We start from the raw sequence: 17,226 nt of genomic DNA, 5'->3' as shown, positions 1-17,226 counted from the left end.
TAGAAGAAGGCAGACAAAGGCAAAAAAAACCCTCAAAGACTAAGAGATAAAATGGCTTCTCATGTTTTCAGTGGGGTTGCCAAGATGGTCCCTGTCTTCTGTTTGCTTTTTGAGGCTTCTGTCTGGAATCAATGGGCACTTCCAGTACAGGGATGTACTGCAGGCTGAGATTGCTAGTGCAGTCAAACAGAATGAAAATGGGTTGGACAGATGAAAGAACAAAATCCCTTTCTGGCTCCGCCTATGCATCCATGGCCATCTGCTCAATCAAGGACCAGTCATCAAAACTTTTGGATTTTTAAAGCACTGACAGTCTCCACCTGGTATCTTAGCTGTTATCTTAAAGGAGGAACCTAGCTTCAGATTTACAGTAATTACAATTAGATATTATTTTTTGCTATTTTTATAGTTTAGGTATATAGTTTAAGCTATAGTATATAGTACCTATATATTTAGGTGTTTAGTCTAGGCTATAGTTCTTACAGTTTAGGTTTTTTAAAATGCCACCGGTCATTTTTTTTCAGTGCTGAATTAAAATATTTTATCATCTTAATGTAGAGCTGCTCTAAACATCATTAATCATTTTTATATTTGTTAGTGATATATTTCTTCAAAATTGAAACTGATGAGAAAATGCTGAGAGCAAGCGCCAGCATCTTTACGTTAGATAGATGTCTGCAAATGTAAAATATCCACACTAACAACACCTTCCTATTCCATTGCATAAGGTGGCTGCTAAATGAAGACAAAGTTGAAACTTCAGATGGAGCTCAGTTGATGCATAACACTATGGAGCGTATTTCCCATTCCTCTTTAATGTTTGGTACAAACTCACAGCAGGGTACAGAGCAAGATGGACCACTGAGATGGTCCTTACAGTTTCTGTGTGGGATCCTTATCTCACAAGTACTTGCGAATTTTCTGCCCAGTATCTTCGTATTAGTAGGGTACTTTCGACAATTAAATGTAAATATTTTTTAATCAGGAGTCAGCCTCAATCAGAAGTTTGGTGAAAACTATTAATCTTTGTGATGATCTCAGGTTGTGTTATTGGAGAACATGGTGGGCTTAATAACTTGCATGTGTTCAGGGGATTGGGGAAATGCAGGAAGTGTTTAGAACAACATGGTATGTTGCAAGAGAACTTCTACAATAAAATTGATCTAAAGTAATAATATAATAGTATTCTTTAGGATATCATGATTGCTGTAGGTTTTTATGGGCTAATGTGTTTTTTATTTGTAATACGTTCACTGTGATCAAAACACTAACGCAATGTAAGAGCAGTTTGCTCTAACAAGATCCAAGAAAAGTCATATTTATATATGCCATATTTATATATGATGGAAAAGCTGAATTTGTCATAAAAAATGCATTATAATACTTCCTGGTCCATGCGTTCAGTGTTTCCAAGGCTTAGAAAATCCCCTAACTAACAGGTCAAGGATAGGAAGCTTTTCCAGATGAGCCCTTCAATTTCTGCAGGATCCAAGTCTTCCTGTTTTTTTAACTTAAATAAAATTATCCTTCTGTATCTACAATTGCAAAAGTAAGTCTCCAAATCTTGAAACTAATTTAGCTAGAGAGCTTTGCTATTTCATCAAAGTCTTGTATTTTACAAGCTTTCTATAGAATAACTAACCAAATCTTTGAGAGTTTTTTTTCTGCTGCTGAGTCCTTTTCATTTTCTGAGTGCATTTGCAAAACTGAGCAACAAAAAAGGGCACTTTCTGCTGATACATTTGAAACAAAAATTATATTGTCGTCTTCTTATTGACGACAGAACAAGTTGAGGTTGCACCATAGTTGTTACAGTGTTCTAAGCTTTCCTGTCTTCTGGTGATTTCAGGTAATTGTATGGATTTTGGGCAAATTATTCTGAAAATCCTTATTCTCTGACACAAAACTCGAGAATCACTATGTGAATGCTTCTCTGCACTTGTCCTAAATACATTCTATCTGCTCACTCACTCATTGGTCCTGACGCTCTGAGTTTAGGCAAGACTGCAACGGGGAAAGGAATATATCTGGAATAATGCAAAGTACCTCCTGAGATGGCTAAGAAAATGATGGATGTAAAAGTGATGACAAATCTCCTGTAATGTATATGTGCTTCACAGGCACACATTGCTCCTTGTAGATTCAAATTACTAGCAGCAAAACATGAAATTACATTACACCACATGAAATCAGATTGCAGCATTAACACTAGCATTAGCACCTGTTGATGGACTTCTTGTATCCGAGCCAGTTTTGTAGCTCAAATGTTAGCAAGTCAATAAGCACATTAAGTGCACTTTTGTGATAATGTGTGCAAGGGCTGTGGGTAAAGGGAAGCTCTCCATGGTTGTTCTGTAACATGATTTGATATCTGCTCAGTGTCACATCCTCATGTCCTTGAGAGCTAGAAGCTAAATAAATAAACTTTTCATTTGTCATGAATTATGTAAAGCATAGTAGGAGCTGGATATAGTTTTATAGTGGTTTCAGATGTCAGAATTTGAGAATAATGCTATCAGTTAACAGTTACCAGTTATTTGAGAATAGTGCTATCAGTTAGTTATCAGTTAATATCAGATTCTGGTGTTTATTTGTGGTTAGAAGTATTGCTGTCACCAATTCAAGGACACATAGATGAGGTCCTTCCATCAGAAGTGTAATGGGACATTTTTTAAAACCAGGACAGGTAGCAAACAGTGTTCTTCCTTTGGGCAGGAAGCACATTAGATGGGTAAAGCTGTTCTTTCAAACTAAGTCATGTAATATTTGTGTGTTTAAAAACTGAGTGTAGTGGAGTTAGTGACATATGCCAACAAGTACTGAGTTGGTTTAGGTGAAGTTTTTTTCAGTATAATTTACTTTCCAAATTATTAATAGCTTTTTCTATGTGTCAGGCTCAACTACCAGTCCACATCACATCACTGTGTTAAACAGTAAGGCAATATCCAGATTTTTAAAACACATTATATTGTAGATTTATGGAAAAGGACAAACAAAACATAGTCATAGTCAGAGGCCACAGGACTCTTCCCAAGATAGAAATCTGTAACTAAGAATTTATTTCCTTTCTACATAACAAACATTAATATTTAATAACTGCACCATGGATATCAAAGCTTTTGCTTAATTATATATTATGATACTGTTTCTACCTTTCCTAAAGCATTCAATGCCTAATTAAACCCATTCACATCATATTAATATAATTAAAATGAATCTGTATCTAATCTGCCTCTCACTGTCAGCTGGCATTTTGCAAGTCCATTTTTATTTTACTAGTGCTAGTGTTTGAGACTTAACTTTTGAAACTTCTTTTTCTTACAGAAATCATCTGCGTATCAGCAAGTGTAATCTTTTCCCAAACTTCTTTTTACCTACAAAACAGGAAAGCTCAGTGTAGAGTATTAGCTGTGTGAATGCTGCAGAGTCCTGTAGTGGATGTCTCTTCTCATCTGATATTTATGTAGCTGATAAAGAATTGTCTTTTTAATTGCAATAATGTTCATAAATGTTCTCACAAGTCATCTTTTGTGTAATAAATAGTATTACACAAATAATATTTTTAAAAACTCTTGGCATTAAAAAGCAAGAATAGTTAAATCTGTATTTTTAACAATGCAGTATAGTAAGCTATCATCTGATGCACAGTACATAATATTCTGTATTGTAATTTACTGAGTAAGGCCTGATCCTGCAGATACTTACAGATATACTTATTTTATGCACATACATAATTTTGTGACATTTGGTTTTCCTGCTTAAATAGGTAAACCTAAGCTATGATCAGGGATTTTAAACCTAAGTCCTGTGCTGTTAGTGTTTTGAAATGCATTCCGTTCAGAAGAGCGATCCCTGTTCACCAGCCACCTTCTCCCCAGACCCCGAAACTGGCTTGTCATTTGTCTTGAGACTACTTCACCATGTAATATGTGGAAAAATAAGTATAAATTGCATATAATAACTTGCACCCAGTTATGTCTAATCAAACACAGGGAATTAGTCATAAAACCATAACCAACGGATAAGAAGGATTTTATATGCAATTCCTAAACCTCTGTTTTCTTTTTAGCCAACCAATGGGATCTTCATGAGTGCATTTCTCATCGTGTTACCTCTGGAGTCCATGGCTCACGGACTTTTCCATGAGCTGGGAAACTGCTTGGGAGGAACCTGTGTTGGGTATGCTGTTGTGATTCCCACCAACTTTTGCAGGTATAGTTACCATGTATTTCAGCTTCACAGTGGTGTGAGTGTACAGTTAGTTCGTAGAGGCAATGCAGTGCTGTTGCTTGTATTTCTCAATAATTACATAAAAATTCAAAAATAGGCAGATTTTGTATTTTTCCTTTTCCTCACCTTCCAAAAAGAATGAGCAACTCCGACTCCACCTTTTTATATGTATTTCATTTGCTTTTAGAAAATCAATGAATGCTTTATGCACCAGTTACATGTAGGGAGATTCCACACTCCGTATCTCACGCAAAGGAGGATCGGGGCATTTGACTGAGTGCAAATATTTTATAACAGGAGCTTTAATAAACCAAACAGATCAGTTTTGAATTCTGTTAAATGACATGGTGTCTACACTTAAAGAACATTGAAATTAGATTTGTGAGTGGACTATGTGTTAATTATTGGTATTGTGAATTCACAGCTGATTTTTGTTCCGGTAGAAATGTTACCACATGAGAAATGTTTGGGGGCGGAGGGATTGTACTATTATAATTTGCCCAGTTGTGTGTTTTTCTTATAAGCCTTAAACTTGCAAACGCTACTTTAGCTGTATAATTGGAATTGTGTGTATGCTGTTTTTCTTTTTTTTCTTGTAAATGATAAACAAGAGCTATGTAAGTGAGTTACAAGAGAAACAGAGTGGTAACTTGGAATGAGAGGCCTAAAAATAGAACTGCCCAGTTTATGAAAACTTCCCAGCTTGCAGCATGGGTAAAGGATTTAGTGGACAGGGAAAAAAATTAACAGGCAAAGAAACAGAAGGTAGCGTGCTGATCTTAGATGACTGTATCTTAAGTAGTGTAAAATACTGTAAAAACAAATTTTCTAAGCTTCAGTCTGCAGTCTTCAGCTATGCACTCTTTTAAAAAAAAAAATCCACAGTCAGTTGTTGTTAGGGATAAAAAACGTTCAAAATTTACCTTACAATAGAAATAAATTATTTTTGTTTCCATGGCAATAATTTAATTCTTTCATTTTATTATATTATTCCAGCTCTGGCAGTTGCCTCTAATTTCTGAGTGAATGAGGTACTCCTGAGCAACTGTTTAGGACCTGACAGAGCTAAACTTCCTTATTATCAAAGCCTGACTGTTTTAGTAAGGGGCTCAGTCTTCACTTGTTGAGACAAAGATGATGTATTCAGTATAATTGTAGTCGTTGCACGCTAGCCTCCATGAAGGCACTAGGCAGGTGAGAAGGTGCAAAATTTAATTAGCTAGACCAAAAAAGAAAGCAGGTAGCTTTACACACTGACTTCCAAACAAAATACATGAAGAATGCATACATACATAAATATATATATAAAAAACAGAATTCGTATTGTGTATTAATAGAGTAAGACCATCTCTGTATTTTCATCCACAAAATCTGTCCATTGCCCAGGAAACCCAGGGACTCTTTTGTTATGCATATTCATATATATATACACACACATCTCTATATACACATGGTTTGTTCCAGCTCTAGTTTGTAATTTTCTTAGAACTTCCATTTTCTAAGTGGTGAATACCATCATCTGAAACATATTTCTTATGCTGAAAGATCAGCATCTAAACAACACACACAAGTAAGAGTTGCTGTGTTTGCTTGAGTACCATATTGAATAAAGGCTAGTTTGGAACAGAGAGAAATTAATTCAAAATATCTGAGCAAAATGTGTACTTGGATTTCTATTTAGTCTATTATTGGAAATGAGTTTGCATAGTGTTTTGTGCAGACTAACACTCATTCTCCCTGTGCTTCTTTCCTGTTTCATGTGAACAAGTGCCTATCTGAAGGCAGTGCTCTTTCAGGGGACTTAATGAAATCATTAAAACCCAGCATGTTCGCATCACAGCTCCCCTCTCTCTCCCTCTGTCTCTGAACAGCAGGAGTAGCATAGAATTGTGCAAGGACTATGCTATGAAGTGAAGAAGTGTGGCAAAAGGGAAGGGGAGATAGTGGTCTCTCCCTCAAAGACAGCATTTTGAATTGTTTATAAACTGTACATTTCAAGTCAATTTGAATTTAGAACAGTGCTACTTCACAGCGGAGCAAATATGCACAGGGAAAAAAAAAACATCAGTTCCTAAAAGTCCACTAAGCATGAAATAATTCTAAATCATAATTATAGCTGTTTTTCTTCTCTTTAGTCCTGATGGCCAGCCAACTCTCCTTCCACCTGAGCATGTACAAGAGTTAAATCTGAGGTCTACTGGCATGCTTAATGCCATCCAGAGATTTTTTGCATATCACATGATTGAGACGTATGGTTGTGATTACTCTACAAGCGGACTGACCTTTGATACCCTTCACTCCAAGATCAAGTCTTTTCTTGAACTTCGGACAGCAGATGGACCCAGACATGATACCTACATTTTATATTACAGTGGTCACACACATGGCACTGGTGAATGGGCGCTGGCAGGTAACCGGTTTGGGGATTTTTTATTAATAGTTTTGTTATTGATGAACTTTCCAAATCAATTAATTCATTCTTTAAAAAAAATCATACTGTGTTGCAAAACTTTGAGGTTTGGTCACATATTATCTTATAGTCTAGAACGGCTGAGAACTGCCAGTCTTTGGAGGACAGGTTTTGTGGCAGCGAAGCAAGAAAGGAAAGGGTAATATACAGAGCATGGCTGTTAAGAGATTCAGGGGCTACCAGGAATCATCAAAATAGGCAAGGTTGCAGGCTAACTACCTCTGCTACTGGAGAGAATGGAGAAATGCAGAGGCCCCTTTTGTATGCAGTGAACTTGATGTAGAGAAGCAGCTCTTTCCTTACCTTGCTCTGTACGTCAGTCAGGTATGTTTCTTTATGAAATTCTGTGTCATTTTAGTGTTTAGTCACTTTGATAAAAATCCTTTTGCTGGTAAGTAATCTTATACTTGTTGTCTAAACATTGTTGACTCCAAATGTATGTTTACAAGTTTAGACATGATTTCATATTCCCATTACAGTTCAACAAGTTAGCTTTAAAGATAACTTTTTCGCCCCTCAGGAAAGTGGAAAAGAACCCCCTCCTGCTCTAAAGACAGATTTCACCTGTATTTTGAGGAATATTTGTTCACTGTAATGAGCAAGCATAATCTCTTCCCATTCCCTGGACATGGCAGAGTGGCACATAGAGCATTCTGTGTCACTGCGTCACTTAGGCTGTCATGAAGGACTGCATTCATGTCCTTAAGATGTGCTCTGGTTTTCTTATAAAAGATAGAATCAGAACAGGAAATAGGAGGCAGGTATACAATCCACACTAGAAAAGCAGGACTTCAAACATATAGCAGACCTTGTGTCGCGGATACAGCTGTAGTTTGCTGACATCTTAGAGTTTGAGTCACTGTGGGCGCAGTGTAGCCTCAAGACTACAAACCCCGATATAAAAGGCTGGTTTAATGCCTCATCATATGCTTGGCATAGACTTCACCATTTCCCCTTTTCTTGGCCTGTTTTTTGATCTCTTTATGATGGGCAGTCCTACCTCAGCTGTATTCTTTGGTAAACCTACTGAAGATTTCAAATCATTGGTAGGTTTTGCCTTGCTCTCCTGCTGTATGGAACGGGGCTTCTGAGGTTGCTGTGTGCAAAAAGTGAATCTTGTAAATACATTGAAAATTTGCAACTTTTTTTCTTCCTGGGACAAAATTAATTCTCTTGGGTAGCACTCTGCCTGGGAGCTCCCGGCTGGCTGTCAGCCGTGCCTCTCCAGGGGCCTGTGCTCTTCAACAGTGTAGACAGATATTAGCTTTGCCTGTGGTCATGCTGAGGTGTTCAGGAGCAGGTCAGTTTTCATCAGGAGGCCGTATACCTGGTTTGGTTCAACTCCATGCCTGAACTTTTACACCTGCTGAAGAGCAATGTGTATTTTTTTCTCAAAGGCTTCATCCGTATCATTGATTTAAAAACGCCCCAGCTGTACTCTCAGCTTAGTGCAAGTGATTTACTGCAGGGTATGCCAGGGTGGCTGAATGAATTCTCTGACAATAGGGTCGTCTTGTCCATAAGAGCAACTGCTGCCCTGTGCAGTTGCTGAGTGTGTCCACACATTGTGTGGAGCAGGCTAGCAGCAAAACTCTGCCTCCCACCCACGCTCCGGCCAGCAGCATAGACACGGTTAGCTTTCTAGCATATATAGAGCCAAATGTCGCTGCAAAAATTGGACAGCTTCCAGCCCAGTCCTGGCTTGCATCTGGCCAGCCTGGAGTGTGACAGGGGAGCTCAGGAGCTGGATGCAATGATCCTTGCAGGTCCCTCAACTCAGGACATTCTATGATTCTGTGACACCTGTTCAGGTAACTGCGGCCTAAATTAAACTCTGTCTTTGCTTTTATGATAAGGGCCAAGGTAACTGTCACAATAAAACGAAGGTTTCTGTGCTAAAAGATAATGGTGTGTAAAGGCAGCGGTGTACACCTTTCTCACAAAGTGGCTTTTCGGTTCACTATCCAAGCACATCTTCAGCTTCTACTTGGAGATATGTATAGTCACATAAAGGAGAGGAACAGGCAGCTCTCACAGGTCTTGCATCCTTTTTTGCAATTAATTTTAGATAAATCAGGGAGTGTAACTTGATACTCCTTCCACATAGCACCGCCCTGAATGTAACGTGGAGTATAAACTGAAGAGATGAAGGACGTTTGTGCGATTGTACCGCATGTATTGGACAGTGGCTTTTTTTGACAGGAAGTGCATTTGGTCATCAGCTCCTGTAATGTGTACCATCCTCCGACCTCTGGAGAGGATGAAGAGAGATGGTAACAATGAAATGCAATATTTGGATCTAATAGAAAAAGTAGTGTCTTACTGACAGCTTATGTCATGATACTGCTACTGCTGTGCTGTATAGTCTTTGCTTTGTAAGGACATCTTTTAAAGGAGGCTTACTGGATTTGTTAGTTCACTGATGATGTTTCTCTGTTTTTGGAAGCTGAGATGTAACACAGTGGTGTATAAAAGAAACTGTTAACTAGTCATGCATAAAGTATGAGCAGTCAAGTGACCTGGGAGGTCATGTTCTCAAAGTGAAGGCAAAGGCAAGAGCTGGGCTAACGAAGCTTTGTCTCTGTTGCTGAAGCTGTCAGCTTAACTGCCTGTGAAATCTGCCAAAGAGCCAGCTGTGGCCGGACGCATAGATTTCTTACACAGCTTGGTGCCTAATCTTGCGCTGGCTGATAAGTCCATGTGTTTGAGGTCAGCAGGGTCAGAAGCTGAGCATGTGTTTGTGTGTATGAAGGATGAGGTGGTTTTCTTTGGGCATTCTATCCATTATCCATTACTGTTTCGAAATTACCTGCACACCTGCATAGTTACACTAAAATAAAGTTTATTTATAAGCCTTCAAAATGTGAACAAATAACTTTTTACTGCTAATTGAAACAGAAGGCTTACCTAGAAAAGGGAAACTGCTTCTATGTAAGTCTCTGCTGTAAATAAATATAACAATTTGGGGATCATGTACCAAGACAAATCATTACTGTAGGTTTGTATATTAAGATTTTCTTTAGTATTAAATTTTCCAGGTTTGCTTGGGGGGTGGGGGGAAGTTTTAGCCCTATAATTTTGCTTTTACTTCAACTGCAATAGCATGCTCAGAGCTTTAACTCCGAGCTATTAATTTGATAGAAAAGTAAGTGCTGAAATATGCAGCTATTCTGTTCGAGATTCATCTGTGCAGTTAAATTCTTACTAACAAGATTTTAAACGCTGCTAAATGTACTTACATTCTACAATGAAAATCACTATGGAATTAAAATGCAGTTATTTTAAATCACATTTTTCTACCTTTCTTCTAAAAGGCTTCATTTTTTTTTAAAGTTGACATTTTCAGACTAGGGTGTTTTGATTGTAAATCTGTATCATAGCTCCAACCTGCCAACACCTCTGCCTATCAGTTCTTCACATTAATAGTCACTGTGGAGCCAACGGAAATTTATTCACTTGTTTGCAAGATGTTTTCCTTAGGCACTTGAGTAAGTAGTCTCCTTTTCAAAGCTACATAAATCCTGCAGCATCCACTCCATCCAAGCAGAAGGATTCCCCACTATAAGTAACCTTGTTTAATTACAATCTGATTTTTCAAAGCATTGGTGGAGCAAGAGCTGAGATGGAACATGAGAAGTTGGACACTAGTTGCAAGTGTTTTCTGAGATGATAGGAAGTAAATATCGTGGAAAAATTCCTATGAGGTTTTTGTTTCATTGAGTTGTAAATCCATACCAATTTTAATTTTCTTTAAGCTCTGAAGGGAATTGTGTCTATAGAGTGAATCTTTCCATTTCTGGTCATGTGGATTTTTCAAGCCAAAGCAATGATTGTGCCTGTAGGTGGTTTTCTCATTGTGCTTCAAAACTGTTAGCATGTGTTGGGTTCAAAAATCCTCTCTTTTCCTTAAAAGAGGAGTCATAGAATAGAATGGTTTGGGCTGGAAGGGACCTTAAAAATCACCTAGTTCCAACCCCCCTGCTCTGGGCAGGGACACCTTCCACTAGACCAGGTTGCTCAAAGCCTCAGCCAACCTGGCCTTGGAAACATCCAGGGATGGGACACCCACATATTCTCTGGGCAACTTGTTCCAGTGCCTCACCACCCTCATAGTGAGGGATTTCTTCCTTATATCTAATCTAAATCTACCCTCTGTCAGTTTAAAGCCATGTCCCCTTGTCCTATCACTACATGCCCTTATAAAAAGTCCCTCTCCAGCTTTCTTGCAGGCCCCCTTGAAGTACTGCCAGGACACAATAATGTTTCCCCACAGCCTTCTCTTCTTCAGGCTGAACAACCCCAACTCTCTCAGCCTGTCCTCACAGGAGAGGTGCTCCAGCCCTCAGATCATTTTTGTGGCCCTCCTCTGGACCCACCCCAACAGGTCAATGTCCTTCCTGTGCTGAGGGCTCCAGAGCTGGATGCAGCACTCCAGGTGGGGTCTCACCAGAGCGGAGCAGAGGGGCAGAATCACCTCCCTCAACCTGCTGCCATGCTTTTGATGCAGCCCAAGATATGGTTGGCCCAGGATGTGGTTGGTGAGGATAAGGATGGAGTCCTTTTTAATATTAATAAAAAGCATATTTAAAAGAGTCCGTTTTTCCTTAAAAATTTAATACAAGTTAAACTTTGTTTCAGGTTTTCTTTCTTTGTTTAGCTATTTCCAGATTGCTTCAATAGGCAGTAGTTCCTTTCACTCTACGAGGGAATTCCTTTTTTTTAATCAAGGGTGAGTTAACAGCCTCATCTGCCACAGCAAGTCAGGTGGAATCAGTTAATACATCTTCGGATATTTGCAACGCCTACAAACAGGCAGGGTCAGTTGAAAACTTCTGTTATATCTGTCCAGGGTTTTAAAATAAGGGATTCTTGCAAGGGATTCAGTCAAAATTCTACACAGGTTTCTGTTTCTTTGTCCTAATATTAAATTTTTTCTTTCCTTGTGGCAGGGGGTGATGCTTTACGACTCGACACACTGTTGGAGTGGTGGAGAGAAAAGAACAGCACTTTTTGTTCTCGACTCATCATTGTTTTAGACTGTGAGAACTCTCAGCCTTGGGTTAAAGAAGTAAGAAAAGTAAATGACCAGTATGTTGCCGTGCAAGGAGCAGAATTGGCCAGAGTTGTAGACATCGAGGAAGCAGACCCTCCGCAGCTCGGTGACTTCACCAGGCAGTGGGTTGAGTACAACTGTAATCCCAACAGTAACATCAGCTGGTCCGAAAAGGGACGTACAGTGAAAGCGGTGTACGGTGTGTCAAAACACTGGAGCGACTACACTTTGCATTTGCCAACAGGAAGTGATGTTGCCAAACACTGGATGATGTACTTCCCACGTATCACCTATCCATTAGTACATTTGGCAAACTGGTTTTGTGGTCTCAATCTGTTCTGGGTCTGTAAAGCCTGTTTTAGGTGCTTGAAAAGACTGAAAATGAGTTGGTTTCTTCCCACAGTGCTGGACACAGGACAAGGTTTCAAACTCGTCAAATCCTAATTAACAACCAAAGAGAAAATTAAGTGAGAGTTCTGGGAACTTTCTCACTGTACCATACTAACAGCTTTTTATATGACTATTTTTCTCTGAAAAAGTCTGCTACACTCACCTTATTCAGCTCTTTGAGCAGCTACGGTATATGCAACAGCTAGAAACTGCAATCTTAAACAGAAGAGGGTAGGTCTGTGCTATCTGAGTTTTGTTACTGGTCTGTATGTACATAAGTAAGAGACTTATTTAATATGACTCTGCATTTTGAAGACAGTTTACATGTTCATACGTGTTACTTAAAACAGCCTCCGTTCGGAGTCACCAGCTTGATGGACAACAGCTCCTGTGAATGTTACAGCATGCTTATTTGTCATTTATATCCACTATGAGGTTCAAGTACAGGAAAGGAACCAAACTAATACTCAAGTCAATTTATACGTCCTTGAAATTACACGGTGGGGTCAAGGGTATTATAAAACAGCACTGAGCCAAAAAATGAAAGAGAAGAATGAATAGCCATTGTAGGTAAGTAGCTACCAAGAATCTTTAGTGTTATTTGCTTTTACATCTTCAGCCCCTGCCTCAGCTCTCTACTGCGATCAGTAGAAATTCGCCACAGAAATCAAACAAGGAAATTAAAATTAGACAAACCCCAACGTTCTGATACTGCTCAGACGATGTTCTCTGAAGTGCAGTTTTTAGAACTTTCAGTGTTAGTTTCAAAATTCAATTTTTAAAATTTTCCCAGTAGTTAATTCGTATATAGAATAAAAAGTGCACTGGGAGTTTTCCCCTCACCCGTTAGGGTGGTTCTGTCTTTTCCAGGCTCTTACTGCTTTATAATTTGGAAAGCTACCCTGAAGAAAATATAAACAAAACCCAAGGAATTTAATAAAGAAAATAAACCGTAGATAAAAACTGGAAATACAAGTGCTGCCTTGCTTCCATGTTTATCTGAAGTCTTTGCTGTGCTCAAGACCTTGATTCTGTAAAATGCTGAGTACAGGGTTGGACCAATGAGTTCATTATCTATTAAAACCACGAGAAAAGTTTGTCAGAAAGAACAGATTATTCCCTTAGGACAGCACTGAATCCTGAGTATTCCTCAACTCTGTTCCCAGCAACAAGGTCCTAATCTTAATTCGTCCGCTTACAAAGCTGGCTGGGACTCTAGAAATCCTGCCCCAGCCTTTCCTCTTCAGTCAAAGAAGCTGTGTAGCTTTCAGATCTCGTTTTCTGAAGTGCAGAAAATAAGGAGTGAAACAGCTTAAGTGGCAGTACAATTTGTGATGGGTTTTTTGCATGTTTGTGCAATCCAGACCTGGAGTTTAGGTTTTTTCTGTTTCCATCAGTATTTGAATAAAAATGTTAGGCATTGGCTGATATTTGTCTAAAATGTAACTTATTAATTTTTTTATTTAAGTACATGAAAATACTTTAGGAGCTCTTTAAGTCTTTGCCATCAAGGGTTTTTCTAATTCCATTTGACCTTTTTAGCCAGCCGAGTTAGAGAATCTGCTAATACTGATACCTGTTAGTAAATCCAGAAGATAAAACGTGCAATTAAATCATGAGATCTGCAATAGCCAGAGTAATTTGCACCCTCCAACTTCAAAATGGTGATTCTTGTAGGATTTACAAGTGACAGCCACTGAGTTTCATTAGTGTGTTATACAACTTTGTTTAGCAAGACACCACCCCCCCACCTCGCTTTGCCTTTCTCCATCCCCTTCCATAAAGTGAGAAGGGGGTAAAGAAGTGAGAGCTGAGATGAGATATCCTACCAGGACTCAGTTCCATTGGGTCTTCTCTAAGTAAATGCTGTGATTGCAGCTCTGTCACGGATTCAAGAGGTGGCAGTTCTCAGTAAGGACAGAGGGTAATCTCACCATCCAACTTCAGGCATCCAACTTAAGTTCCTGACCTGGGAGCCTGAGGTAGGAGTCATCTCCTTTCAATCGAGATGTCTGGAAGCTAGACACCTGAATCCTTGCCAATGACTTGAAGTGCTCCACCGCTCATTAACAAAGAGAAATAAGTATTTATAGAGGAAGACGCATTTGGTCTCTATTTTAGGATTAATTTCCCCATGGTTGTGCCTATTAGATTTGTTTTGTTTTTTGCTTTTGTATGCCAAAGGTCAAGCAGACAAATCCCTTATGTCTGTTTAATAACCTTAGAGCACTTCTGTTCTAAGTCATCCTCTGGAGCCTGGGCTGGGTACATAAGCTCCTCATTCAAGCACGTAAATTGGATACTTGAATTTAGGCTGAACGAGCATCTGTCGGGTTGCAGAAAAGCAGCACTGCCTCCTCTGCAGAAGTAATTTCCAGCCATTTCTAGCCAACAACCCTTGAGTACAGAGAAAAAAGTTTGCATAAAGGTGATCATTTGGTTTGTGAACTCACCATTTTTCTAACTGTTATTCCAGTAAAAGTTCATCTGGCTGCATCATAAACTCTTCCAACTTGAGCACTAGAAATTTTTAACAAAGCCCCCACTGTAATACCCGATAGTCACCCTGTGAACATTCAAAAGTCAAGAAGTTAATCCTTTTTGTTTTGGAAAAGCTTTGAACATTGATCATAACACTTCTTGCTAATTATAAGGCATAAATCTTACTCTGTACCTGATACTGTTACATTTTTATGAACATCATCTTTAACTTTCTCTTCGTACATTAAGGGGAACAGGAAAAGGGTGGGACTCCTGACCTGTCCTGGGACTGTGAGAAGACTAAAACGGAGTATCCCTTCTGCAGTGCAGTGATGGGCCTAGCTTTGGCCAGGACAAACGCCAACAGTTGGTGCTTATCTTTTGCCTCTGTTTATTAAATGGTTTCCAGCTTACTTATCAACCTGTTAGATTTTTCTCTAGGATAGGCTGGGTGATCTTTAGCAGTTTGCTGAAAGTTAGATAAAGAGTCAGCTAAAAATGCAGCAAAACTTATTTGCAAAACTAATCATGTGTTTGCAGATTTGTTTCCGTTTGCTCAATTGAAGAACTCTAGGTTTCTGAATTTGAAATAGTTTTAACCTGAGCGAAGGATTGCTACTTTTGATTTATTTAATTTTTTTAAAATAGCAAAGGCATGGTGAAAATGCTGATTTAAACTAAAGGAGTTGTTTACAGCCATTCAAAACTGTAAGGCCTTTTTGGACAAAGGGACTGTCTTGTGTGTTTCAAAACAATATAACGCAGGGTGTGGGATGATAAGCCTCAGGAATTCAACAGTTCTAAGTCCCTCCTTCTACACCAACTAATATCAAGGCGTCCTACTGTGACCCACGCTCCCAGGTGGAGTCCTCCGGCTCCTGGCACTGGTGCACCTCCGTGGCCTCTGCCCAGCCCTGGGTGCGTGCCTGGGGGGCAGCGCACCAGGAGCTCCTGCTCCCACTGAGGAGTTATCCCTCTGCTGTTCCCCGCGTGAAATACAGGGGCAACGCCTCAAGAGAAACTGAAATCTTAATTCCAAAGAATGTTACGTATGGTATCAGTTACATAAGAGTTGATTTTCTTTAGTGGTAACTTGCTTAGGAATTAATTGTCTGGATGGAGAAAATCTAAACTTTGTTTTAGAGGCTTCTCTCTGTACTGTATATCAGGCATTTTGTTACAAAGGTTGTTATAAATTTATATCATGACAGTAATTTTATGTTGACTTCATTTCATTTACCTCCTGTATAGTATCAGCCTTGCTGAAACATGTAGATGCACTAAGTCCTACAAACTTAAGTCTTTAAAGGAATTAAAATTGCAAATTCATAGTAGTGTGTTTCTCTGAACAAGTATTGGGGAAAAAAAAGCCATTCTTCTTCATTTTTGCACTATGAGAGTTACGTATTTGCAGTTTCTTATGCATTGTATGCCTTGTGAGTGTTGTTGTCCCGCCTTCAGTTCAAGTTTGTCCCAGAAATAATTTCTTCACCTCTATTAAGTTTTCCCTTTATTTTGCAAAGGCATAATTAACATATGCTAGCTGTGGTGTGCTGTGAAGCACCTCTATTGCTGGCAGCAGACAATGTAACTGGGTTAAATTTCTTGATTATAAATACTTTTTTGTGGGAGGATTTTTACCGGACATACTGATTTTAGATCTGTAAATAGATTTTTTTTTTTCATGTATTTGTGATATTGCTTAAATATATTTTGCTGTTTGGGATGCTCATTTCCATTTCATGTTTTTGTTTATGCCTTGATCACTTCCAGAATTTCTGTGTTCCCTCTTGAATTAAACGGGCTTTTTCTGTACAGCTGGTTTCAGAGTATTTCTTTTAGCTAGAAATTGCAACAGAGTTTACTGAAAATACTCTAAGGATTATCTGTAATTTAGCAATTTAACAGAAATTAGAGCTATTAGCTTAAATTATTAACACCTTTCCCCTTGTCATTTTTTTTTATCGCTTAGTCAACAAGCTAGTAAAAATGTTCTTTATGCTTTGAGACATTATTTTATAGAGCCTTAATTCAAGACTTCATTTACATGAGTAGTTGTATTAGTCAAACTTGTCATCTCCAGTAAGGTCTGACTCTGAAGTTAATGGAGGGTTCCTGTCTGAGAGACCAAGCCTGGGAGAGCAAAGCAGAAGGACACCGACACTGCCGGACACCGAGGTCAGATCTGCACAGCTGCTCCTCGCAAACTGCCGGGGAGGTTCCTGCGCTCCCTACTCATGAAGCAGTCCCAGCATTACTCTTCACAAGCTGGGGCTGAGCCGTGCGCCTCTCAATGGAGACTTCGGTGGGAAACGGAGGAGAAGCAGAGCTGCTGCTGTGACGAGGGGTGACGGGCATGTCGGTGGTAATCCAGTGTCCAGAGCTGCTGAGAAGGGCACTGTGCCATCAGCAGCGCTTTTAACACATCAACTCCCTGAGTACAATGAAGATTTAGTGGCACTTTCTTCTTTTTTTAACAGAAGGAATTCACTTTTGACTTATCCTTCTAATTCATGATTGAAGCCATTACTGTTGCAATTTAATAATCAGTGTTCCTTTTTTATTAAATTTCTGTAGATCCTTTCTGTTTGGTTTCAGATCC

General features: G+C 39.1%; 1 protein-coding gene across 2 annotated transcripts in view; it reads left to right on the top strand.

Moving 5' to 3' along the window:
- The window catches only part of TMEM168 (transmembrane protein 168), a 29,395-nt gene extending 12,956 nt beyond the window's left edge, over positions 1–16,439 (top strand). Inside the window, exons 3-6 of one of the 2 annotated variants that reach the window (XR_012658589.1) lie at positions 4,070–4,212; positions 6,366–6,640; positions 11,650–12,713; positions 14,874–16,439. Coding sequence is in view for 1 of the 2 variants with exons in the window: in XM_075081082.1 (XP_074937183.1) it covers positions 4,070–4,212; positions 6,366–6,640; positions 11,650–12,197 (966 nt within the window). In the remaining variant the exon portion in view is untranslated. Of the gene's footprint in view, positions 1–4,069; positions 4,213–6,365; positions 6,641–11,649 lie in introns of both variants that reach the window. The other variant, XM_075081082.1, reaches the window with a different exon arrangement.
- The last annotated feature ends 787 nt before the right edge of the window (positions 16,440–17,226 follow it).

The sequence above is a fragment of the Phalacrocorax aristotelis genome, chromosome 1 (genome assembly GCF_949628215.1).
Source record: "Phalacrocorax aristotelis chromosome 1, bGulAri2.1, whole genome shotgun sequence".
NCBI classification, from domain to species: Eukaryota; Metazoa; Chordata; class Aves; order Suliformes; family Phalacrocoracidae; genus Phalacrocorax; species Phalacrocorax aristotelis.
This window is presented reverse-complemented; position numbering and strand designations above follow the sequence as displayed.